This window comes from Styela clava, chromosome 10, assembly GCF_964204865.1.
Source record: "Styela clava chromosome 10, kaStyClav1.hap1.2, whole genome shotgun sequence".
Taxonomy (NCBI): Eukaryota; Metazoa; Chordata; class Ascidiacea; order Stolidobranchia; family Styelidae; genus Styela; species Styela clava.
This window is the reverse complement of record NC_135259.1, coordinates 4,484,776-4,512,629: the sequence shown is the minus strand read 5'-3', so window position 1 is coordinate 4,512,629 and position 27,854 is coordinate 4,484,776. Positions and strand designations below refer to the sequence as shown.

Sequence of the window (27,854 nt, the reverse complement as noted above, 5' to 3'; positions counted from 1 at the left end):
TCTATTTTCATTAATATATTTGCGCGAAAAACATGAAAAACAATATTTCATTATTAGTCAACATAAAAATAAAAAAATAAAACAATAAAAAAGTACAAAAAACGAATATTTGGTATAAAAGAACAAAAACGAATATTCATGACACAAAACGTCAACTTTAAAATATTATCTTCTGTGACAATCACTGACAAAATGAGGAAGGTTTAACAGCCTCCACTAAGCCGCCAATATTTTAGACTGTGTATTGTCTTCACCCATATAGTAACACGCAGCAAATTATACATAAAAGCGAGTTGAGAGTGGCCCAGTAACAAGCCTATTGCATTGCAGAAGTTTATATAGAAAAGATTGCAACGACGCATCAGCAACTTAACACAAATTAACAAAAAATTATATATTGGTATATTAAAATTTCAACTTGTCCTGTAGCTAGCGGATGGCATATCGAAACTCGAATATTTTAAAATAGGATTGTCTTCGTAGTACACGTAATTAAAGTGAGTTGGAAATATATGAATATAATTTTGATTTGATAACTACTCACGCTGATGAATATTAATATTATGGTGGAATTACTATATTGTTCGTCTATTCAGAAACGACATATATAAATCTCCGGGATAGCATGTATCACAGCCCAAAATGAAAACATTATGTAAATGCATGTTTTGAAAACAGCCATAATATTCCAAGAAATGCTTGTCAAAATGGTGGTATTGAACTGTGCGAGACTTATATTAATTACAATTATAGACGATAGCGTTTTGAGATCTTATTTTAGATTTTATCGTTCAGAAAAATAGTCTTTTGCATCTACAGCACCCGCCTTCTTTACATCAAGCATCATTTAAACAAGTTTGCAATATCCCTCTGTCGCACAAGTACACCGCTATTGGCTTCATAAAGCCTGAGTAGGTGAACAACCAAAGCCTTTTCCCACTTAAACGAAAGATTTCGTGTACTTTCAAGTTAACCTCGACTCTGTCGTCACAGCTGTAGATCCTGACATAGATGACGACGAAGATCCTGGGATTGTTATCACCGCTTTATTTGCTTTGTAACTTACTCTCGCATTTGACTGCTGAGGAATGAAAGGTTGTGTTTCTGTACTGTCCACAACGTCTGGTTCGTCATTGGGAAGCCCAGAGTCACAAGACATGGCTTTACCGCTTGCCGAGTTTTTTTGTTTTTCGTTTTCTGCCGGTAGTTCTAATATATTACCAGAAGTTGAAGTTCGGTTGGCCTGGAGTCTATTTGGCGTTCCCCCTTGTTGTTGGGTTTCAGTTTTTGGCCCATCGATGTGGTTATTATGGTTTCGATTACGTTGGCCGTTCACTCCCATGACGATGTTAGTTCTAGGGCGATTAGGATCCATTGGTGAAATTGGCGGTTTTGGAGCCACAACTGGTTTGGTGCTCACGTTACTTGCTGAATTGCTGTGTTGAGAATTGTTATATACAGACAAGGGTTGTCTCAGTCCTTCTTGTGCACCAGGGGCAATGACCTCACTTCCGGGGCGCTGCCTGGTAGGCGCGGGCGGTGGAGAAGCAGACGTCATCGAACCGTGACCGGATCCGTAATTTTCCCCGTGGTTTTGTTGCGTTCCGTCGGTGCCTTTCGAGCTGTGAATCCCGCTATCGGGTGTTCGGTGAAAATTTTCGTATTCTGGTTGCTCAGCTGTTCCGGGAATTTGAGGTTGGTAGTGATTTTGTGGATTCTGGAACTGCTGTGGGGCGGATTGTGTGACCCCACCCTGGTGTCGGTGTCCGTGGAGCTGATTTCTTGTGGATGACCCACAGCTGTCCGTACTTCTGCTACTGCTGTGTGTGTGACTCGATTTGTATGGATATGATGCGGGATGGGGTCTGCTATAATGCATCTGAGGTTGGGGGTACATTTGCACCGGAGCGTATGCATGCGGTTGTTGCATGTAACTAGGATAAGATGGAGGCTGGCCTGGCATCATACCAGAAGAGGAGTTGGTAGAAGGCGAGGTATAATAAGGCTGAGAGGCGGGGCTAGCATGGGGTGGGCAAGGCTGAGGGGGCGACATGTATGGTTGATTGAAGCCATCAATGCTGCAAATGAAAGGAGAAAATGCGTGAGTTTATGAAGTTTTTATTTCAATTCAAAAACATGCTCCGGACAAGACACACGGCAAATTTTCGGGTGGGGTCATACATTGCTACTTACACAGTTCCTTGGGGAGGGGTGTATTGCCCAAATGGGGCTCCTTCACGCATCACGTTCGTCAGTTGCCTGTGAATTCCTTGTGCTAATTGTGACGTCATTCTTGTGGTGCTTGCGCCTTCCCAGCCCGACAATTTAGCATGAACGTCCTAGAGAAAAAATGTATGGTTCATAATTGATTACTCAAAAAGCGCAATTTTTAAATCCGAAAATAAAAATATAACAAAAATATACTCACTTTGCATGTAGGCCTCTGAGCTGGATCGATTTCCCAACATTCACGCATGAGTGAATAGACACGTGACGAGCAATTTTCAGGACATGATAAAGTTTGTCCCTTTGATATCATGTCTATAACCTGAAAATGAGATATTACGTTAGTTTTTACTTTGAGATGACCTTCACAAACGAGAATCATACTTTAAAAATGAAAGTTAATTGAATACAACTCTTTCCCGAGCCAGCAGGTGAATGTCTAAAATAATGGTAAAGTACTTCCTTATTTTTTCGGTGTGTGAGCTCAAATTATAATCAACTTCAGACCAAAAAATTAGGAATTATTATCATTCTATATAATGAAGTTTTCATACCTCATGATTACTATATCCACAATAAGGTTGCATTCCATAAGCAAACATTTCCCACATCATAACGCCGAATGACCAAACTACGCTCTTTTCAGAAAACATGTTTTGGTTTAAGCTCTCTGGTGCCATCCATCTGTTGTGATAAAGGAATAAATTTAAAATGAAGGGAATTTCAATGGAAGAGAGGATAACTTCGCATTCCATTTTATAGCAAGTTCCGCTATGCCATCGTAATACTCTCTATTAGTGATGTTTCTAGTGGTGTCTTTATTTCAAATTTTGTAATGCGGAAAGCATTGTTATTCACAATTAATAATTATTGATTAAATTAACAAAATAAACCTTCTTAATCTTCGAAATATATATCCTTGTAAATCTTACCTGACAGGTAACATATGTCCACCTTGTGGTGATCTATAATAACTCGATAAATAACAATCTCTGACGACACCAAGGTTAGATATCTTCATTACATTATTATTGCAAACAAGAATATTGCGAGCAGCTAAATCACGGTGAACGAAGTTATTTGAAGCAAGGTATTCCAGACCAGCACCGACCTGCAGAAAAATGTTTGGTTGATTTTTTTATAGTTAGGCAATAAAAAATATGATTGCGTCATACTTATTCCGCTAGATAAGAGTAAACATTTGGAATAGGAGAGTATTTTTTTTCATATTCTCCGCGATAGATAGGAAAGCCGATAGGACAGTCTACCTAGATATATGGCTAATAACGACCTACACGAGTCCGTGACCAATTAATAATCGATCAGAATATAACGTTGTGAAAACCGGACAATGCCCTAACGGTCCAACCCTGACATGAATAAACTACGGCCCGCGGGCCAAATCAGTCCCGTTGGGTTGGTCAATATGGCCCGCTTAATGCTGCCACAAGCAAACTAAATCGAAATTTTGATGTTTCAGCTAAAAAAATAAACTAAGGAGTTGCTGAGATTGCGATTAAATTTAGTTTTGGCACGAAGCTTTAATGTTTCGCACTTTTGCCTTTGTGACACTGTAAATATTGTTTATAAAATGTAACTTTTTACGTCACACTTCTACGGGCCGTCAGTCTAGGTGGGAAAAATTTAGGACTCTGGTTGAAAAACCGTCACCTACACCTGGTCTAACCACTCCTCATTTATCAACTCAGTTTGATATGTATTTTATTCGCCCTAGGATAAAAGTAAACTACTTGGTATTTGTCTATCTTGTCTTACCTGTACAGCCATATGTAAGAAATCTCCTGATTCTAAGCTACTAGATGTGTGACTGCTTGCACTGCCTGACATTTTCCCTCCAATATCAGAATGCGGAGAATGCAATGTTAGAAGTTCATGAAGATCTACTCTACTCGTGTACTCAAAGATCATACATCGCATTGTCGGCTGAGAAACCACGGCCTGTATGCACATAAATAAAAAGGATTAGATTAATAATATCAATCATGACAAATGCTTTTCATATAAATTATAACAAATTGATTTACAAAATATCGAACAGACCTTCAAACAGGATACATTGACATGCTGTAGGTCTGAAAACATCTCCATTTCACGTTGAAAATCGCTGATCTGTGATTGCATAGCTCCTCCAGCGAGAGTCTTCACTGCTACCTGAATAACATAATAAATAGATTGAAAGGGGGAAAGTCAAACAAAGTTTTTACCATAGTTTGCAAACGTACATTATAAGGCAACGTGCTGAAAAGTTATGGTTTGTACACCATCTAACAATTGCAAAATTGTAATTCTTCAGCTTACCGGTTCTTGAGGCGCATACACCATATTACTCATGATCTGTGCTTTGTAGACTTTTCCGTATTTTCCCTCGCCAAGCTCAACAGCAAAATGAACCATAGTCGATGATAGCTCAGGAACACGATTTCTTTGCGAAGGTATTGTTTTCAGTTCAACCTTTTTACCAGGGGTGTGCTTTATGTCCTTCCCTTTTCCTTTTTTACATACGAAGCACATCACGACCATAATACATCCGATTAATAAGGGAATGCTGACACAAGGAATGAGAATCATCAACAAATCTGAAGAACCGCCGCCAAGAGATGATTCTATAACACAATAATAAACCAGTGTCATGGTGGAACATAACTATCGACAGAAATTGAATATGCGTTTAAATCTATTCGTTACATATTTTTCTAAATTAAATTCTAGAAAAATAAATTTGGGAGTTACAAAGTACTTACTGTATTTGAGGATTTAGCAAGGGCTCTTTCTAAATTAAATTCTAGAAAAATAAATTTGTAAGGTACAGAGTACTTACTGCATTTGGGGATTTCGCAAGGGTCTCTGCTAATTCGATCTCTATCAGTATAACACCAAGGCTGGTCCATCGCGTTACCAGGGTTACGGCAAAAATTGTGACCTCCCGCCAGTTCCGGATACTGTGAAGATTGAACAGAAGAATTAACCTTGAATCGATGTAATCGAACGTTGTCAAGCCAGATATAAAATTCCAACAAACCTCGACTAGCATTTTCGGAGGCCATGGTTTGCATTTTTCTCCCGACTGTGATGTAGCTACCACTCCTTGATATCCTGTTCCCGTATCGTTGTAGCATACATGTGTCCTGTCCACCACGCTTTTCAATCCCAAACGAGAACACTTGGCGCCAGTGGAAGTTGTTCGCGGAAGCCGGCTGCAATCAGCAGTCTTGACAAGTTGCTATAACACGAATAACAGGTACGGTAATTTTATTGAGAACATTGGCAAAAAGTTAACGGTAAAACTTATTCTTCGATTCGTTGCACAGGCTGTTACGGACTAAGGGTTCTGAATGTTTGTAAATAAAATGATATACTTTCAAGTCGCAACTGATATCAAACATCATGCCAGGATCTACTATTATTTGCGAGGGCTATAAAGTTTTCGGATCGGCATTGCCAAACCAATTTAATGCACCCTGGGTGACGTGGCATAGGGTGTGACCCCAAAGTGTGTAATTTGCGATGTCATCATAGTTAACTGTAATGCTTCACGCGCAAAACGTCGCGCCGACCCAGTTACAGTCCAATTGTCATATAGTGAGTGAAACGATTTATACCTTTATAACTTCGTCCTCTGTTCCAAATTCCTTCGCGCAAACGTCAAATTGTAAAAGTTCGCAATCTTCGCGGCAAAGTCTGACAGCGGTTGCAGTGCCATCGGCATTAGCAAGGTTGTCGTCGTCTTCCAGAATAGTTCCGCTGTCAACGAAACTGTAGTCTTCATATACAAAACCTTCATCGGTAGTTTCATCATTTATTACTTCACAAAGTGGAAAAACGAAATGACAAAAAGCGGGTCTTGCGTACTCTGCACATTCTTCTGAAACTCTGTTTTTGTCACCTGGTAAACAATTGCATAGATTGAAAAGATCGAACGTGTAGGAAACCGAGTTTGCATTCATCATCGCGCAATGGTTAATGGATTAACTTTGGCTAACGTTACGTACCAACTAATGTGAGTGCAGCAGTAATCTGTTGTTCCATTTGTTTTTGATCTTGAAACGATTCGACATAAATGTATTTGCCTTTCAGGTATTGGGCGCAAGCATATCCTTCATACAATTCGCACTTTCCTTCAAAAATTTCACTGCAAAATATTTTTTTTGTAAATAAGTTTTTGTAAATTCATTATTAATACGGTACAAAAATAAGGAAAAATACTTACGAATCTATGTTGGTGTCTCCGCTGTCTGGAGGAGTATCTGAAAAAGTAGAATTTAAGACTTCATAAAGGATTTTAAAAAGGATGACGTCACAAACATCAGAAGGGGCACAATCATACTGCTGAATTGTTATGATGACGACTCGTAATTCTAAAGGATGGGGACTGTGTAAAAATGGCCCATAAAACAGCCCACATAACTGTAAATTATTGTAAAGTGAACGAGTTCCGATAATATGTATTACCACAACATTGTACTCGCGTGTCATCTCAACGACTGACAAGTACATTTTGTTAGGTTTTCTTTAAAGATGATATTTTTTCTGTTTTGGCCACAACATGACCAGAAACATAACCGTCAATTAGTGTTTAAGGAGGCGAAAAATTGAGCCATTAACCTTTTCGTCCCTAACTATCTTATAATATTTTGTTTTCATATTTCAGCGCTATCTGTGTTGCAAATAACAGTCTCGCATACAGAACAAGTACCACGGATCACATTTAATCATACATGGTAGTCTATTCTGAACTTTGAACTGAAGAATTAGGGTTAATCGCAATTATCTTGCTCGTAAAGCAGTTCGAAAGAGACTAAAGTATAAAGTGGGGATTACGATTTCTCCGGGCCCCGTGCAATTTTGGCGCCGAAGTTTGCCTTGACTGGATGATACTAGGATTACGAAAACGCTCCAACGCAAAGCCGCGATAAGGTCAAAATTTCAGAGTGTGTAATAAACCTGAACGTCTGAACCTTTGATTTACCTTGCAAAGGCGAATATCTACAGAATACCAAATGGCCACCTAGAATATGCTCCATATTGACTTGAATCGAATGGTATTTTTAAATTGGTACTCCCTGAAGTATGCGTACCAAGATGGCGGACACCGGGACGTGGTATGTGTACCAGATTAGGGTTAAGCCATAATTGTATTCCAATTTTCCTTTTTTTAGTTCTGTTACGAGTTCGGAGACTAGCCAAGTGACTCCCGTAGTATTTGTACCTGAATTATGGCCTAGCCCTAACCTGGTACACATACTACGGTTCCGGTGTCCGCCATCTTGGTACGCATACTTTAGGAGCGCCATCAAACCGACAGCCACATTTCAACGTTGTAGGTAAATTGCTGTCAAAACGTCAGGTTTATCCTGAATGATTATTAAATTATGCGCAAAATCTGTCGGTACTTGGGCGCATTTTTTTTATTTCATGCGACTTTATGTATATTTCAAACAAGATATACAGATGGTGCAATCCTAATGTGGCATAGTGATTTCCTTTATAAAAAATTCCGTGGTGTCTCAAACCACCACGTTTTCTTGGCTTTTTAATCTCTTTAAAAGCATCGGTGAGGCAACCGTGTTACATCGACCATCCTGAAATATCATACTGCGGTCGCTTGCGTTTGCCTCAGGCTACATTTAAGTTCGTTCTTTGACAGATACTGTTTTCATACACCGTTTTTACTTAAAAGCTAGTCATTATTAGAGATTGCATATCGATTCTAACTAATTTTTACCGTCTACAGTTGCACTTATTTTGGTACGCCAAAATGCGATTGCCAGAAGCGTTAAATTATGTGAGTTTGAAGCGGAAACTTAGACTGAATTCGATTAATAATACAATTCTCTCTGACGGTCTGTGGTGGACATTTCGTTCATAATGCACAAAGAAATCACATCGCTTTAAATTTTGCAATTATGGCTTTTGATGGATAGTTTTATTTTATCCTCTTAAATTTTTTTAGCTCATTGCCCAACTGTACAGACATATGCAAAATCAAGCAAGCTATTTGCTGTTAGGTTGGCAAGGTAAAATCCACCGTGAGTATGAAAAATACTGTTGCGGATTAAATAGGGAAAAAAATCGAATTTTGACATAACAAGAAGCGCATAACCGCGTAAGCCAATATCAGTATACATCTATAAAATAAACAATAAAAATATGTCCGTCAATGTGACATTACTGTCAGGAGCATGTAGAGGTCGCCACGGTATCTTTCCAAAACACCGATAATCGTAATGAGACACGCTTGGACCAGTTGATAAAATTATGCCAGCAGACACCTTTATTAATCATTCTTATAACTAAAGCAATGGATAATGTAAACGTAAGAATATCAAAATAAATTGAAATTACATTGCGGCGGATAATTAAACCAAGGTCGGTTTCTTTTGATAAAGCGGCCTCGCTTTGAAATAAAGCTAGTCAAGACAGATATACACAAACACACATGAATTTTAATAGCTCTGTGATAAGACTATCTTTTAGATTTGATCGAAATGATGACTGGTGAAAATTAGCGGAACCACGATTTCGGTGGAAACACTGATACCCGGTGACTGGCAGTTAGTTGTACCAGAATGTAAGCGAAATGGGAGATAAATCGATTACTTAGCAGGAGTCCAGGGATGGGCAAGGTTTTTGGAACAGGAGCCAAATAATTGTGCCCACCTAGATTGGCGGGCCATGTAAGTGTGACGTAAAACGTTACATTATAGGTACAATATTTACAGTGTTACAAAAGCAAAAGTGGAAAACAATAAGCCCCGTGACAAAATTAAATTCAATCGCAATCTTCACAAACTCCTTGTGCTATCTTTAGCTGAAACATCAAAATTTGGTTTTAATTTGATTGTGACAGTATCCAACTGGCCAGATTGAATTAGCCAACGGGCGAATTTGACCCACGGGCCGTAGTTTGCCCATGTCATATTATGACTCTCGGAATTTTTTTAATTTTAGAGCTTCTTGGAGAATCTTGGATCTAGTGCATATTCATATTTCCGAAAATGTTTATCATACATGGGAAATAATATGAAATCATTATAATGTGAAGTTAAGAGGGTAAAAATAATTGAATATGTTAGTACTTTGATATATTCTAAATTAATTACATGTAACATTTTAGTCATGTAGTGAGGAATCATTTAGAAAATGTCCGCGTTTAAGTCCCATACATCGTTTAATTGATATACGTGAACCTAACAAAACAATGTCTGTCGAAACATGCTTTCAGTTAAACATGGCATTATTCAGAACAATCATTATTGCTTGTTCCTTATTATCTTTCATATTATGTTCGGAATACTTTATTACTATGCTTGGATAAATCATTAATTCAGATGAATTTTATCTAACAATATCAAAACTAGCTTAAGATAAAATATTACCGCCAAAAAAAAGGGAATTAAAAAAAAATGAAAAAACAGTTTCGTGCTGCCCGTATAATGTCCCTGGAGTATTATAAATCTGTCTTTCAAAATATATTGCATACTCAACAAACGAGTAGAAGTAATATTCTAGTAAAGGTATTATCGTCAATCGCCAAGTTCAAACTTTTGATCGATACAATAGGAAATTCGATGGATGAATTCGAATGAATCGACTTCGACAAGCTTTCAGCGAAATCTGTCACTGACGTGGCATCAGACAAATACTTTGTGACGTTTGATTGGCGTCACCAAAAGTTAATCTGGCATCTTATAGAATTTAACGAGGGGGGTGTACTTCAAGCTAATGACGCTTGACATTTAGGAATACAAATTTCGCAGTCACATCCGTACATATTCCAACATATTTTTATGATATATTTGGAACATATTCTAGAGAAAACATAACTTTTGTGCAAAGCGTACTAGATTACTGAAACTTTGTGGTACAATCATACCCAAACAGTTCAAGTTATTAGGAATTTAATGAGGTCTTTATTTATATTTCGGTTACTCTGTTATTTGGATTTGAAAGTCTACCCACAACTACCAAAGTCTGGAACGTTTCTATTAGCGGCAATTGCAAAATAACGACTACAGTGAAATTTCCTGTATAATTAATGTACTCAATGGAGGGAACACAACAACAGACGGAGAAACAATGCAATAAATATCGATCAAAAACCCACTAAATAGGTTACTTTCAACCACAAATTTTAGTTTGCCACGAAATAAGCACCTCTTTTCGCCCCAAAAGGGGTTTAATAGTCTTGACATGCAGGAACTGTGGATTCCGAGAATAAATTATCGGTTCACTACATGAATAATATATAAGCGAGAACGACTACATAATATTACCTCTCCGTGGGGATGAGAAGTCCTGTCGATAAATATTAACAACTAGTGAATTAACTGATAAAATTATATATTTTTTTCATCTTATTTATGTGAATTATTTTTTAAATTCACAACGTCAATTAATTAGGCTGCATATGCAGTTATGTGGCTGCGGAAGAAAAAAAGTACTAGTAAAAAGAAGTGATATATTGCAAGCTTTGTTTGGACCAAACATGGTGGAACATAATTCGGTTAATATATTTACAATTCTTTTTTTGGTTACACTCGAAGACGCGTAAAATTACCTATTTTTTTTTTGATATTAGATAAAATACGAGACGCGAAATTGAAAGAGACAAACTGAATTTATATTAATGGGAAGTTTTGTTTGGAGTCGTACTTTTGAAATTAATATAGCACATGATTAATGTGAACTGGTAATATATACATTACCCCATCTGATGATAAATTAAAAGAGCGGGTTGGGAGATTCGCCGTTGTCTGGTAAATACAATTCGAATATAGTAAAAAAAAATCAGTTATTAATGAGTAATTCAAAATCTAACCCAAATATACGAATGAAAAATATTTCACTACGATGCAATGGATAAGAGAAAATTTTATCATGATTGTATCCCTGGCATGTGTTAGTGAAATGAATAGTGATAATTTAACCTATATGGGAAGTTCAAGTAGTCCGGTCAAGGGACATGACGCCTCCCATACGGATGACGTTTACAAACACCTGAGAACACTTTACTACAAAAAAACGACTCGTACATTTTCGTGTTTCTCAGGCTAATGTTATCGTAGGAGATTAGTTAGACTCGGTCACAAATCACAACGTATGAACGCAGTTAAGTAGAATGAACAACACATACACGAAAGTGTATATTCTCTTGAAGAAACTTCGGCCTAACCACAAATCCCGTGTTATTACTTCCACAATGCGATTTTACTAAGAGCCATTTTACCAGTTGACCACAACAATAGAGTTAGTACAAACACGCGATGACGTATACACGGCCGTGTAGACAAGATAGATACTTTTTAATTTTTAAAGCATGGATACCTAAGGGCCAAATCTAAACGGCATGATATCTTTAAACAGAGTTTTGACAAAAGAAATACTCGCTCCCATTCCCCGCCCTCCGATTAAATATACATCGCAGAAAAATAACAATGAAATTTTGAAGAAAATTTTGATCGAATTTTCTTGGTCGGTTTAGACTACCAGATACCTTTTGAGCTCGTGCCTTAGTGTTTTTAACAAGTACAAACAAAGCTTTATAACAAATGGGCGTTTTTTCTAATGGTTTGGTGGGAAATGAAGTTAAGATAATTGATTCTATAGAGTGATGGATGACAGACTGTCATATTGACAAATGGATTCTTTTTGTTGGTTACAGTTGGAAAAAAAGTTATTCCAAGGCGTGTAACCTGGACGAAACGCACAGCATAGAATATTCGTCAAAATACGGCAAATCCCTAACGATTAAGAACAGACAAGTAAGACAACCTTTCACAAAAAAGCAGAAATTAGAAAAATCTGCTCAAAAATGAAATCTTTCCGAGTCATACTTTTCGTAAAGTAGAACCAGTAGCGTCAGAATAAAAAACGTCTCGAGTCATTAGAGATAGACAACGGGTAAAATTAGAAAAATTTTGTTCAAAAATGAACGCCATTCGAATCACACTTTCCGCAAAATAAAACCAACTAGTAGCATTATAAAAAAAAAATAAACTTACTGAAAGCGACCGTCAGTCTTGCGGTAGTGAAAACGCTCTTTTCTCCATCAGAAGCCTCACATCTGTATTCGCCGGAATCGGCTGTGTAAACGTCAAGGATTTGAAGTCTTGATCCCCATTCTCTTTCTTTCATTGACAGTCTTTCGTCTTCGCCAGTTTTAATTTTCATATTATCTTTATACCTGTAAATACACAATCGAGCTCAGTAGAAAATTCACCGAGCTTCCCATCAATAACCAAATAATCGAAAGAGAAAGACACAAAAATTTAGTAGAGGATTATATATCCCGATTTGTGAAAAGGTTAGAAGGTCAATGAGCCCACGACACAAAACAATTCCAAGATGGTGTCATCAGCGAAATATGAAGCTTATTTTGTTTTTGAAATGGAAAGTAGCCGCGACGTAAACACGTCGTGGGACGTAATGACGACGGCGTAACAAACTCCCTCTTCTCACGACTGTGAGTGTATCGTATCGTCGCCCTCACAAATTTTGTCTAAATTATATTCCCAATCATACTATGTTGGTTGTCATAATTTTAAAGATTTTTAAACAACCTCAAACATATCTTACCAAGTGAATGTGAGATCCCGTTTTGGTACAACGCTAACTCGACATCGAAATTGAAGTTTTTCTCCAGATTGTAGATATTCATCTTCCATTCCTTCAGTCAATTCTAAATCATGGTACTCTGAAATAAACAAATAACGTTGTCTTAAACCTGATTATACTTCTAATTATTACTGAATATAAAAGTAACACATGCAGATTATTTGATATGTAGGAAACATAAAAAACACAAGAAGTGGCTACTAAAAATATCATTCTATGTGAAAACTTCAGGTAAACACAAAGCTTAATCATACTGCCTCGCTATTTGCAAAGGAAGTATTAGTAACGGTACATTTTCTGACAAATATCCAACGTTTGTTAAATCTTTATGCCACACGATACGACGTGCGTGACATATTAACCCCAAGTGAAAGGGGAGTTAAACATCAATCCGCAAAGTTATCAATTTTCAGAATGCCAATATATCTTTTTAACGAGTCGAACGGAACAAATCTAAAGCACGCATGTTCAAGTAGATTTAAGATGATCTAACAAATAAGCCAAAACAAGTGAATTTAAGTGAAATTATATAGTTACGCTGAATTCAATTATATTTACACAACGTATGGTAAATACGACAGATAGAAACGGCTGAAGTTGAACGAGTTACAGATTTGATTAATAATTGGTAAATAAAGTAAATAGGTCCCTTACACCTGTTTCGTCAAAAATACGTGAATTTATTAAATTCGACCGAAAAAGTAATTCATCAATACGATTTGTCTTGTATTAAATATAGCAACGGCAAAATCTCCATTAAATTGAAACATTTTATCAAACTATTAATTCTATCGCGTGAATTAGAGTTCGCGCAATACTATAGTGAAAAAATTCAACAGTAGTAAAATTGGAATTTATAATAATACACAGTGCTAAAAATTTCAATACTTTTGTCAAAGTCACGTATAATGAATGACAAATGTTCCAAAGAATCCACATCCGCTTCTGCGTGTGAGAACACCAAGTCACTGGTTATTCGAACGTGAATATGAAGAGGAAAAACGTGTGCTACCGCCTTATGGGCTGAAAGGCCAGAATGTCATAGAATATTGATAAATTAACGTGACTTTTGCGGTGACTAATCGACCCAGGTCTAAGCCTAAGTTCTCCTTTCAGTCTGATATTTAACAATGGGTTTATCGGGCTGTAGGATCACGGCAACCGAGGGATGACAATAGAGATAACGGACCGCTTTGTTGTCTTTTTAAACACATCGACTGTGTGCTACCTGCAGATGGGAAACGGAACCGGACCTTACGGATTTTAAAGCTGAGTAAATATAAGTTAGCTTCCAGTTAACAAATCACGACCAAAACTGTGCGTTTATGGCAGAGAAACGGCTTAGTAACATCTTAAAAATCGTTTTCTATTGTAGAAGAAAATCGATTAAATTCAATTCGGTCCAAAGATGAGTGAATAATTGTAAACCCTTTATTCGGGGCTCGATTAATTTATACACCATGCCAGACCTACTAGAAATTGCCTCTATCAATTTTACACCCATGGGATATCTGTTATTGGATGAATCATATATACAGAATTCGCAAATAAGTACATTAAAAGTCGACGAAGATGAATCACGCCACAAAAGAGGTTGATTACCGTCTATATGAGTTCGAGTTTTGTTAATTAATCCTTGTTAATTTTTCATGAGCGCCGTCAAGAAGTGTTTACGTTGACGTAAAAATAATTATATAAACGAAATTAAACGAAGTTGACTTGATTTATTACAAGAAAAAAAAGAACGCAAAAGTAAGAGAATTTAAGTGGTAACTATTGTACGCGATGAAACCGGAGTTCCAGTTATTTGAAAAACTGCCAAACCACGAATCCATGCACAAAATTTTTTTTTCTTTTTCATGAAAAATCATTGCCGAGTGATTTTTACGTTTGATAAGGTTTTTACAAGTGAATGGGTCATTAATAACGGTTTCGTGCAGAAGATTTAAATGACATATTTATCAAGAGTTGCGAATCTCGCTGGGTGATTGTGAACGTCGATGGCATTCAGCGTAACAAGTGCCCGCGGGTGATTGTGTTCCGAGATTGAAAAGCGACTCCGAAATTCAAGTATTTTTAGTGGTTCGCGTATTATTAAACGAACTCTTTGTTACGAAGGATCACTTCTGATAAAGCTTAACTGTCACAATTTTCGACTAAAATAATGACTCGATTATTTGAGCTCGACTTAGTCTATAGTTTGGCACTTATACCACAACTTTACACATATTTTGGCACATTCCTCATCGTTTCAGTGATTGAACAGAATTGAAAAATAAGTCTTCACATATAACATAAACACACTTCACATAGTACACTTCTGTACGTTTGTGTATATGTCCGCGGTCTATGTGGCAGGCTGGCAGCCCAACGTGCTTTTACGGAGTAGGCCACAATTAAATATATATTTGATAATCCTGAAGTGCGTGCTAATTCAGACCATTTGCCGTGTCAAGTCAAGCCATGAGTTTGTATATGAACTATTAGCGGAGTACAGGCATACGGCTTTGTCCAACATCAACAAATCTTAGATTATTTGCAAGAACTTAGCAAGGATAAGATTTAGAGCATAAATTGAGTTTACAGGTTTAGTGGGTTCACATCGCGCATTTGAGACCCCACCTATTGTAGTTTTTCTTCACCCTTAACCCGGGGTCAAATCGAGTAAGGGTAGACGCTGGGTGGATTTGAAGCGTATAAGACGTTTCGCTTTGCGGCAACGCCAATTGTTCTATATACTTAGGTTGCATGAGAATAAGAAATATTCTGTATGCTGATTTGACAAAGAGACAAATGCTTGCAATTCGCATAACGATGCATTTTCGCCTTAGATTAGATTATGTTGAAATTACGGTGTGCGAAATTTGTGTAGGAACGAAATTCAATACCCTAACAAGATCGAATTTCAATTTCGCACTTGAAAATTTATACGACTGAATTTGAAAACTTCCCAAAAATAATTCCTAGTTTTTTAATTCTTTCATTGTAGTTCGAAAAACGGAAAATACCAAAATAGACACCTAAATAAAAACGTTTCACCCAGACAAAAATAATATATTAGCAAGCTTGTAGATTTATGGAATATACGACTTATATGGTTTTCACCTATAAAGCATGTACCATATAAATACAACATATTTGTTTGCATAATTCAGTACTGACGACGATGTCGGCCGCGCGACTAAATCAGGCACATGGCAACAGATTTCAAATTTAATTTAAATATTGTCAAAACGAATCCAAGCGTGTTAATAGGATTTAACGGTGCTTTGACGGGTCGGAGTATTGGCTTTTTTACTGACCACGGACAATATGGCATATTCTTTCAAAAATGTAATAACTAAAATGTGTTTCAAAGAAAACACAAAACTCCTCAACACCCTTGAGTATAGAAACATTTTTGTAGAAATTTTACAGTCTGAAATTAAAACAGCATTGAAATATGGAATCTTAGAAAAAAATCCTTTTTTCGATTTTTCAATAACCAAAACTAGTCTTCATTTTGTGCTAAAAATTAAGAGAATTTGAGCACTAAACACACCAATAACAACAAAATATGATGTATCAAAAATCTCCTAGTATAGGATGGAGGCCCCCAGTCCACCCTCACTGAAAACTCTTTATTTACTTTACATATACTAAGTAATGAAAATTGCATTAGGTGCATAGAATTGCGAAGTGAGACAAACTTTAAAACTAAAACAACTCATTTTATATTATTTTTTAAAATATATATTCCCATAGATGGGCCAGTGATGTATAGTTCGTTCCATGTACGGCATATACTCGACCAAACGTTATTCCTTATCTAAATAATAATACTTTAAAAATATTTCTTCCACGCTAAACTGAGCGTCTTATCAATAAACAGTAGATTAAAAATTTAAACTATGTTTATCTGGCAACCATCGAATGCTACTTGAATGTTGACATTGGATGCCTCTGCCAATGCCACACAGTTCATTTCTTGAATAATTTAAAGGTACGGTGAGCCAGCGATGGCGTCGGAATGGTGGCGGTTTTGCTAATCCTAGAACGAAAAGTTGGGAATTTTCGATGCTAACAAACCAGAAAACAGATACCGAAAAATAGAAATTCCGGAACCCCAAAAATCAAATTTAACTTGATCATACAAAAACAGGAGATAGAATCATATTCGATAAGTGTTCTTGTGAAAAACTAGCACGATTTCGTGTGATTACTTGATATAAAGAGAGTTTAGAAAGTCCAGTGAATCGACTAAAAATTATGAGATTTGATGGCGACTACTTTGCGAGCGAAGGAATTACGAGCAGTCCATAATTGGGCACATTCATCCCCTTTACTTGTACGATAAGGATCTAGTGACATTAAAATATCTAGTGACACCACTAAATTTTGATTAAATATTATGATAACGTGACACAAAACCCGCCAAAAATGTGTCAATATCTCGAAGTGGGTAACAGATCGGGATCGAATACTGTATATAAATATAGAACGCTGTGCCATGTGTATTTCCGATAGGATATTATATGAATATCAAAAATTTATCGCCGATAAAAAAGCGACAGGAATGTAGGCTTTATCCATCGACCACATAAAAGAATTCACGTTAATCAATTTGTGGAACAGAAATTTGCCTCTTTCAAATAGATAGATTTCGTAATAATTTACAATTGATGTAAACAAAGAGGACAACAACCCCGACAAAGAGCATATTTGTAAAATAGTTAAGATAATTCGAAAACGTGACCCAACGCGCCAAAATTAGACCGTCAAGAACCTTAGGAACGCAATTTTGTCAAGTGAAATTCCAAGCCAATGTCAGTTAAACACGGGCTCTGACCCGTAATTATTACTCAGTACCGTCACCGTTTCCCGCACTCGCAAGCGGCAATTATTATATATACATGCGCTGAAGTGGTGGGGAGAGCTAATTTGTGGAGAATTTCGCTGCACAATGTGTAAACTGCAATTAGAATGAGGTATATAAAGTGATCTTCCACACAACAAAGCAAAATCTGAAATAGCGCATAAGTTTGCTTTGTCATGATGAGACAAATTCGACAGAAACATTACTTCCTTTCATTGTAGCAACAGGGACTTACTGAAGGACCATGATAACGAGATTCTCTATAATTCAACACGACCAGATATTTTGCATTCTAAGAATGTCAGATCACACCAAATCAAACCTAACGAGATTCTCTATAATTCAACACGACCAGATATTTTGCATTCTAAGAATGTCAGATCACACCAAATCAAACCGCATAATCCATAGGCATTTAGGTAATATTAAAATCCTCAGCTATGCCGGATGAGCAATACATGGTTGGAAGATGAGTTTGTTTGTTGTCATTTGACAGTTGCCTCGAAGGATTACGGCTTTGGATACCGAGCCAAACTGTAATCTTCGAGTACGGCATAATACCATTTTCATGATGTAATAGTATCTTAAAACATTCTTTTGCAAATACATATAGAAAATTTGAAAAATGCAAATATGTGGCCAAAAAAAACGCGCAATGTTCTATCCCTAACTGCACCACACTAATTACGAAAATTAGCTCTTTGCGGTTTTGGAGAAATGTGATTCATGGCCGGTGGGTTTGGTTACAAAATTATGACAGCCTTTGACAAATGACGAAAAGCACTTTAGCAATCATAACGAAACTATCGTTGCCAATAACCCTAAATAACTATTACCGGTGAGAGAGATTTCAATGTGCTCTCTGGTGTAGTGGGTATGATACCATCCCAACATCAAGTGCTGTAAGTTTGGCTGCAGTTCGGCAAGGGTGTGCCGTTTGCGGCGTCTACTGACAATAACATCTTAGCCGACGCGAAATGTATCGTGTTTGTGTGCAACTTGATTTCCACCAAAAGAAAAGCAATAGGGTTGTAAGACTTTCATTCTTGACGAAAAATCGTATGAAGTTTGATACATAGCAAAACGAATCTACCATGTTTATGATTCTTAAAAACGACTAGGAATTTTGAATTGTTGTCCGGCTATTTATGTTCCATCATAATATAGCTCCATAGTATACTTCTAAGTATTATTAATGATTAAGTTTTTAATTCGTAATGTAAACCAGTGGCACTGCGACATAATACAAATAACATCAACGAAAGTCTAAACAATTTTACGTCGTTTCAAATTTCAATCAGAGCGAAACGCAGCTGTTTAAATTACTACTGTCGTAGAAAATTGATAGCGGGTTTGCAAAGTACTTTACCAAACGTAGTACATTGGTAACATTTTTGAGCAGATAAACATTCCGTAATATCCCCTGGCAGAAGTTTGGCGAGCCAGTGACAAGCGTGAGCGCTCGTTATAGAAAACAGAAACTAAATTTCAAGCAGTTACTTGTCATTAAGGTTTCCTTTACCACCCACTCTATACATAAAGCTCTTAAAGCGCTATCGAAAACTATGGAAATGTTAAACACCTTTCGTTACAAAAGGAAACCGTAAGATCATTTGACTAACTTGACAATATGATAAGTATAATAGCATCAAGGGGTATTTTAAGCTCCTTATTACAAATCCCACCAAAAATGAGCGAATTATTCGTTAATGTCAGTAAACGCTCATGCATGAATTTAAAATATAAAGACGAAGTTTACCTTCGAAGTTGTCGTCGTCTCTGAAATAAAAACAAAGGGAATAATTATTAATTCGTTGTCATAGTAACATCATTAGGTGCGACGGGGTGGGTGATTGGGGGTAAAGCCAACTGATTAGCAAACAATTGTACTCAAAATGCAACTACCGACGGTCTGGTTTATATATATGACAAAAGGATCATAACAGTATAATAGTACCATGAACTCAAAATGAATCCACACGGTAATAATAAGTGTTTACATGACTGTTTTTAATGACACGGTAATAAAACTGCTGGTATCAAAATACAGGGCAACTTAGGATATCTAATCGATGACAAGCACTTGAAAAGTAAAACAATACTGGTGTGACTAAAATGATCGGACAGGAGTAACGTACTCAGAGGTTGTGTCTATTCGTACACAGTCGACAAAATGTCTATTAGTCGTATTCCTACTACAAGAGTCCGGATTTCATGATGGACTTTCAAAAAAAGGCACTTACAATTCTTCGTAATCAGACGCCGCCGTCGTCGTAAGGTCTTCGTCAACTGGTGATGACGTCACAAAGCCTACGAAAAAATAACAATTATATAAAATTATTTGTAGTGACACATAATCATTACCACTATTGAGTTAATATTGCGTAAATTTTTTTAAACAAATCGGATTTAAAAGCGATCCGTGCCATATTTCAGACAAACAGTACAGAAAATGGCTTTTGAGAACTCGTAATGAAAAATTGACACCGACATTGGAGAATTATATCATTACGGGCATCGACTTTCATGTCAGTCATCGGATTGGAAGACGATTTTGCCTCAAGAAAAAGCAAAAGAGGTGATTAGATGAGCAACTGCCGGTAATAATGATGTTCGCCCAAGAGGAAAATAAAAGTATTACCACAGATCATATTTAAAAATAATGTATAACCAATGTGAAACGTGCGGTTAATACAACCGAAAACAAACTTGTATAAGTAAGCTGAATACTACATTTATAAAAAGGGCCAATAACATTAAAAATTATTCAATTTTATCATATTTTTAATCGCCGGACCGACTCATAAGCCCGACAAAAGATTTCAAACAAGACTATATTTTTCAATGGTTTACGAAAACTAAAGCCCGTGGGAGATGACTGGTTAATTTAATCCGGAAGGTAAATCTAGTCCTTTTGTTCGTTAACCAATGAGTCCCTCATTTGCGCACACGATTTAAAAACTTAAAAATATTATTGTTGGCGATGGCTACAAAGGATTGTTTGGTAGACGATTACCAGTCCAACGGAAACTAAATAGTGGTTTGATCAAAATAATAATCAAATTTACTCGAAAGATGAAATATCGCTACAACGCTACTTTTCAATGCGAAAGGGAATGAGTATTTCTTTACGTCTTTACGTAGATTTAAAATTGCGAAAGAAGTTACAGAAATTAATAGATCATTCGTGTTATAAATATGCCAATCATTTTCAATGTTCTGACTTTGGAAAGGCCTTCTTTGCCTTGCTATTCTCCTATGCCTCAAAAATGACATAATAGCTGGCATTCGGTAAATAAAGCGGGCGCGTATAACGATTTGTGACGTAAAGCATGTATTCAACGTCATACTTCGATTTGAATCATTAGATTTACAACATAATGGAAATACCATCTCGCTTAGTGTATATCTCAAAAAATTAAAAATGTTAATGAATTATCCACGTAAGCCTTGAGGAATTAAGTATTTTTAAGACCCCCCCTCCCCCAGCGATGGGCATGAAAAAAGAATCTTATAACCATACTTCCTTTCGCAAAATATGCAAACCCAATCAAAAATCCAACTACGTAACAAATTAAGCGTTATGGACCAGAAACCTAAATACCGCTTTACTAAAAAGGTCGAAAATCTAATGAGAAAAATATTATGGTAACACAGTGTACCCCAGTGAACAGCCACAACAAACAGGATAAGAACAAAGTCCACTTAAGAAACGTGAAACACAGGGTGTCACATTGTAAATCTTCAAAGCTATAAGTCAATGTAGTAAAGAGCAATAGCAAGGTCGTCTCATCCGTCGTGTAAGCAAATAGAAATTACCGAACCGGCTTATTGAATTAAAAAAACCAATGCAGTGCAAGCTTGGCTATATATGAACCCATACCTTGAGCATCTGGTAAAAATATACAAGATTACTTGATGGAAATATAGTCCAGATGCATAACCTCAATATTTAGGTCCTAAACCAAGAAGGCCAAATATCGACAGACGGGTTGTTGTCATGAAAACAATGGCAAAATGTGGTAGATCCCGAAGGCTCCCACGATTTATGAAGAAAAACACAAAATAGAGATAATCCGCAAAGGATAGCATAGCATCGCATAACGCGATGCAGCCATATTTAGTATGTATAAAGTATAAACTTGTTACACAGTCAATTTTAGTATATCTTGATTGCTTTACGTGTTTGGGGAACTGTCTTAATCGTGAAACAATAAGTTCAAAAGTAAAAAGCTATCAACAAAGACGAATGGGGAAAATACCAGACCTGATGCACTACCACTGCGCTACTGAATTTCGATGCCTCGAATAGTTTCGGCTTTACAATACCTGACTTGTAGTTCGTCAGGAAATGTGATACCACAGACTTAGTACTTTCCTAGTCAGGTGGGAATTGGTGCCAAGTTATGGTAATGCATACCGGTTGAAATAGTGCACGAAACCCATTAAGACTGCAATGTACTATCAGTACGTTCACATATCTTATATAGATCGTAATTGCACTCCAACCAATTCATGATAACGATGGAAAACAATACTTTTGAATTCTGATAAAAAGGTTAAAGCAATTTCCTACAGTAGAATTCTCAAGTTGTGAAGTGCGCATGGAATTTGAACCACCATGTCCGAGAACTGAACTTTCTCAGAAAGAAAACCTTCCTGATTTGGGACACATGAGTGTTAGGATCGCCCGATTTGTACAAAAAAACTTCTCCAGCAGAGACAAGTTTTCTTCCTTAAAAATTCCGCCTCAAAAATTCATTTTTAAGATAGGTTATTAAACCGGCTAGACTACACGTTGCCGCTAAACTATGTTTTCTTTAGCGCTGTGATATCGTAAAGTTTATGGGCTATAAAGTGGCAATATTGGTTACCACGTAGGAAATATAAATTTGATCAGCAGTTATATAGAGACAATGTACTATTCAATTTTACATTTTTATTTGAATGATATTGTTGAAAATCCTATAAGATAGGTGTATAAAATTACCTCCATATTTTCAGTTTTATTTCCTAACGGGTAACACTTACTATACTAAGCTTTTATTTGGCTTTGACGTCATCAAGGCCAACGGCCGAAGCTTACTATAACATACGAGGTTATTCGATTCTGTGAACAAGATTGCGAAAACAACTTAGTAATAAAATAATAACTTTTGATATATGATGGAAAATTTTATTTCTTAAAAAATTGGACATATCCATATTTGCGTAAAGCAAATAAAATCGTCTCATTGTCTACTGTATTGAAAAGCAAATCGGGATTGCGTGGATCAGAATGTTAGCTTAGTTATTCCATCAAACATAAATTACCGCTCGGGCGTCTCCGTCCGCCACGGCACAATATTTAGTCGCCTTCCCAGAGACTCTTACACCGCGAAAGGGATCTGTATAGCACGTCAGCCCCTTGACATGATTGATAATTGGTTTTGTAATATAATAAGTAAAGACGTTAATCATATCACTAAAAGCCGTGTACATAAAACCCTACTATATCATTCTGTTTCGTTCAGATTTTAATTTAGCATTTAACCAAGCCTGAGATACAGAAAAAAGGCGGTTTGAAAGTTCATTAGTGTATGGCCAGGTTGTAATAAACTACCCCACATATATGACAAGATATTGGGAAACAATGGTGTGCGGTGTAAAACATTACGACTTTGTTGTTCTACTTAATCGATATTGGCTTGGAGTAATAATCGACGATTATTAAATATCATTTCTTACTGCGTAACGTTAATAAGTGCCTAAACGTTGAATTTACATTATCATCAAATTTTTAATTATCAGTGCAGTGTATCTTGCAGATTAGATTGATTAGAAAGCCAGGGAAGCGCACAAATACCTTGATAGAGCTACAAAAAATTAGCGACCGCCATAATTCTTGCCGGTAAGATTGAATCACCAGAGAACACTGTGGTCATAGTTGTTAACATTGGGATTCAGATTGGTGCGCTTTGTCGTCCGTAAACGATTCATAACTAAACAAATCACCAATTTAAAGCTTTCAACGAATTGCTTCTATTGCTATATCACTGTACGCATATTTCAGTCAATTAAGAATAGCTGTATACATTGGTAAATTGAACAAAAAGCAGATTGGTATAACAGACTAATCCTATTATGTGTTTTGTAAATGTTGGTTGAAAAAATGAGAATATGATGGAAAAAATAAATATATTATATATTTTCTTATCGCAACTTCATTAACGCATTCTTAGGTACCACTAAATTAAAAGTCGGAAACCTAATTTTCTCTGCTATTAGGTCCCTTTGCGCCATTAAATTACATTTTGTATATACTAATGATTTACTGCCAAGCAGTATAAACAATACAAGAAGATAGACGGTGTTTAGCACGCATGGATTAAGTTCGATTTTTGTGTGGTTTTGGATTAGCCGAGCATCTAACGCATATCGCCTCGGCGGAATTCAAGGGTCATAAATGTGACATCGAAAGCTTTTTAGATATTGAGTTGAATATTGGTATGTACTGATCATGTAGGATCGTCTAGTAGTACAAACTTTTTACGAAATGAATACGTACGCACAAGGCAAAACAATTTCAAAGCAAAGATCGGGTCCCGGTGGACATCGAGTCATGATACATTATTGTGAACAAGGCAACAAAAGTGCGGTCGGTACTTATCACATATTAGGGTTTCCGCAGGTCCGGTAACGTACACATTATTAAACAATGCCGGCTGACGTCACAACAAGAATTACGTAATTGTGTCAAAGCAACACAAAGGGGGTCAAAATTTAGAAAAAAGTGATATGTAGAGATAATGCAAAGCTTATGATTTCAGTTTAATGTACAGGAGATGCATCAGCCCATTTAGATTGTATCTACGGATTCTATGACAAAATGCTGTCGAATAGGTGCTTGACAAAAGCGTGGGGTAAACAACATTCTCTGGGTGTGGGGCAAAATGGGACTACCGCACACGTAATTGCTACCGTGCGGTCAAATTAGAGTACAAAAAATCCTATTTTTCGCGAGCTTTCAAATAAATCTGCAAAGAGCTGTGGTTATTATTGTAATACTTTTGTAATATTGAAACACTGATGTATCTTTCAAAAGCGGGCCGTTTTTTGTAGAAAACTTGAGTTTCTTAAGCTTGGCCAACATAATCCAATAGTGAAAAGAGTTAATTCGCCTTTGGTTATCAATACTTTACTTATTGGCCATGTTTGAGATGATTATAAGTTTATACCATTGATATTTCGCGATGCAGCGAGGTGGAAAATGAAACTCGCATAGTAAATATAAACCAACGAGCAGGTGAACAACTCAACCATGCATGACGGCGCTTTAACTTATAATTTTTGCTGTTGTGAAAATACATTACATGAGTTCAGTCAATTTTACAAAACTTGTGAATGTTTGAAGTTATAATTTGACCATAATAAGTGCAGTTAAGATGCATTTTGATGAAATTTATACGTGTTTACAAGACGCAAATTCGCATTTGGGGAATGCTAATGTTATTTCGCCAACAAAATCAGAATGTACCATAGGTGTATTGTGATAATAATAACCTTCGAAATAGATTCATGTTTTGGGCACCAAGCATATTTATTTCATTGCGTCATCAAAATGGAGATTATGTAGTTGAGTGAATTGGATTGCGGGCTTTAATCAAATTATCCTAATTACGCTGATATCTCAGCATGAAATTAGTCGAGTACGTCGACGTTTATTACGGAGTTGATAACGTTAAAGACCGTTGTTGTTAGTTGAAGCAAAAGCCTAATGTCCCGTAGCGACGAACAACAAACTTATATGTTTGTACACAAAAATCTATTTAGATTGATCGTCGATTCTCTTGTCAAACAACTCAACAACTGTAGCCTCATAGGCTACTTGTGTATTACTCCATGTTATAAGGTTATTATCATTTTCAAATCTACTTTAAAATGCATTTATCACATTAAAGAATATATACATTATCGCATTTTTTCGCTCTGGAGAAAAGTTCGATTCAGTGATAGTGGTATTTTCGGAAGACGCAAACTTTAGAAATGAGCAGCCTAAAAAATCTGAAACTCGTTATACTGCCAATAAAAAGCAATATACGAACTAATCAATTTTGAAGTCGGTGCTACTGGTAGGAGACAATGGCCATAATTTTCATTTAGCGTCCGTCAACGGTAACGATGAATGATGCCCAAAGTAAACAAAGTATAAATTATGAATATTTGACCTCTTTCTACAGAGTTTACATTATTTAGTGTCACGTTCCACAAAGCAATGATCATCGGTGATATAGGATATTTGGACAAAGTCCATTACCGGCCATGCCATTTTCCACGCATAAAATGCCGGCAAGAATGTAATAGGCGTGTCCGCAGTAGCACAGTTGCATAAACATGGTCGCTTGACATGGGTCAAACGTGGAAATTAAAAATGAATATTGCATTAGCTTCGATTCCTAAAATTTAACAAATTTAACCTCAAATTGACTTTTCTACCGGGAAGTGAAGAAGCTCAACGATCAGTCAGTTGTGCCGACATCAAAGTATTCACACCGCGGACATTGTAAGAAAATTTCATTCGTTGTAAGAAAATTTCATTCGTTGTAGCGACAAGCGTTAAGTGGGAATTTAGAAGTTAACTCATTTATGACGTCAGAAAGGAACAATAATTCTCTCGACATGCAGACTAATTTAAATGCTGCCGGCCCCACAATGACCTCAATGACCTATCGACGCAAAACTCTCGCTGTTCTCCTATTGTATTAGAAACAATGCAGTTTCGTCACAACCGCGCGAACAATTATAAAGACCACCCTCTGATATCGATTAAAGGTGGACCTCGATTGATAATTACGTCTGTCACTTTTGCTGAAGTATCAAACCATATCTCGAGCAAAAATCGACATAAGGTAAATATAACATCATATTCGCGACAGCTTGTCAGATCGCCAATGGAAATATGCTAATATATATTATATAGGGCAATTACATATAATAGTAAATTTGTATGACACTCCTGGCAACAATTATCAACGATTTTCAATGGAATAACACATTATTTATTGGACGAATTCGAATTAGATGCATGGCGAGTTGATACAAATGTTTAACATCCAAACCATCCTATTATAGTAGAGTTTGGATGAAATTTGAAACCGAATTATATTTCCCAAACTATGAACACCAGTTTTTATCACATTTAAAATGAATGCTCAGAGGGCCGGTTTCTTTTTAATCCGTTGCGCGATGTGATAAGATTAATTCTTGCTCATAATAACATAAGGTAGTATTTAATTCCATAGGTGCGATATTTTAATAAGAAATCACCACAGCCCACAATTGCAACAAGCAAGCCGATATTGTCTTTCCCCTCTTCACCTTTCTCCGAAAGGTCAGCTGAATTAACCCTCAGCTCGCCTCCAGCAATTATCCGGCAAATTATTCATTGTGATATAACGGTACGTCGACTTAGAGTTAGTCTGTCATAATTGCTCTTTTGTTTCGAAAATGTTAGAAAATCGCACTCGGCGACAACGATTAATACGGGCAATTAATGTTGCAATTTAATGATCACAATGAAAATACAATCGTTTCGTCGCATTACGCGATGTTTTACGATAAACAAAACGCTTGACCCAGCTATTAACAGAGATGGAACGACGAAATACGACATGGTACAATTTAAGACACTTAATTATAGAAGAATATACTTTCGTTGTTTTCCCCGAGACTAAATTGGGATATATGTAGGCTCAAATAAACACCTGATGGGAAACTACATTCGCTTTGAGCATTTTTGTTGATAATTTCACATAAAAAAAAAATCACGAAACAATGGCCAAGCTTCGAATCTTTATATGGACTGCAATATATTGAAACATAAAAATTAAATTTACCTTTTGATGACACAGAAAGAAGAAATACAAGGCATAATAACGTCGATCTTCTCCACGTGCAATGTTTCCGTCTGCGATCCATCTTATGCTGTTTCGAGGTGCTTATTTTTCAGGTACGAACGTCGCTTCGCGGTGGGTTGAATTTCTCAATCAAGTTACACCGCTTACTAAATCCCGTATCAGGAAAGCACTATTTACCTACTAGCTATAAATCACCCTACCTCGTCTTTGCTTTGTTTTCTGCTGAGAAAGAGAATAATTTC

At 36.5% G+C, this 27,854-nt stretch overlaps 1 protein-coding gene across 1 annotated transcript; it reads right to left on the bottom strand.

Moving 5' to 3' along the window:
- On the bottom strand, positions 1–27,854 carry LOC120337109 (inactive tyrosine-protein kinase transmembrane receptor ROR1-like). Its single transcript, XM_039404830.2, has 18 exons — positions 27,592–27,854; positions 19,960–20,026; positions 19,476–19,495; positions 12,823–12,940; positions 12,249–12,430; positions 6,455–6,491; positions 6,237–6,376; positions 5,847–6,130; positions 5,267–5,467; positions 5,066–5,186; positions 4,546–4,850; positions 4,288–4,398; positions 4,003–4,185; positions 3,159–3,337; positions 2,781–2,910; positions 2,429–2,548; positions 2,194–2,339; positions 1–2,078 (listed from the first exon to the last, which is right to left on the bottom strand). Exons 1-18 carry the CDS (start codon positions 27,671–27,673, stop codon positions 965–967), a joined length of 3,540 nt encoding a protein of 1,179 aa, XP_039260764.2. The 5' UTR covers positions 27,674–27,854; the 3' UTR covers positions 1–964.

Excerpts from the sequence above, each read along its gene's own strand:
- LOC120337109 (XM_039404830.2), bottom strand. The coding sequence starts at position 27,673 with ATGGATCGCAGACGGAAACATTGCACGTGGAGAAGATCGACGTTATTA. Across the intron at positions 4,851-5,065 it reads TTGCGAAATCCCCAAATGCA|AATCATCTCTTGGCGGCGGT; the intron begins GTAAGTACTCTG and ends ATTGTGTTATAG. Across the intron at positions 4,399-4,545 it reads TGTATGCGCCTCAAGAACCG|GTAGCAGTGAAGACTCTCGC; the intron begins GTAAGCTGAAGA and ends TATGTTATTCAG.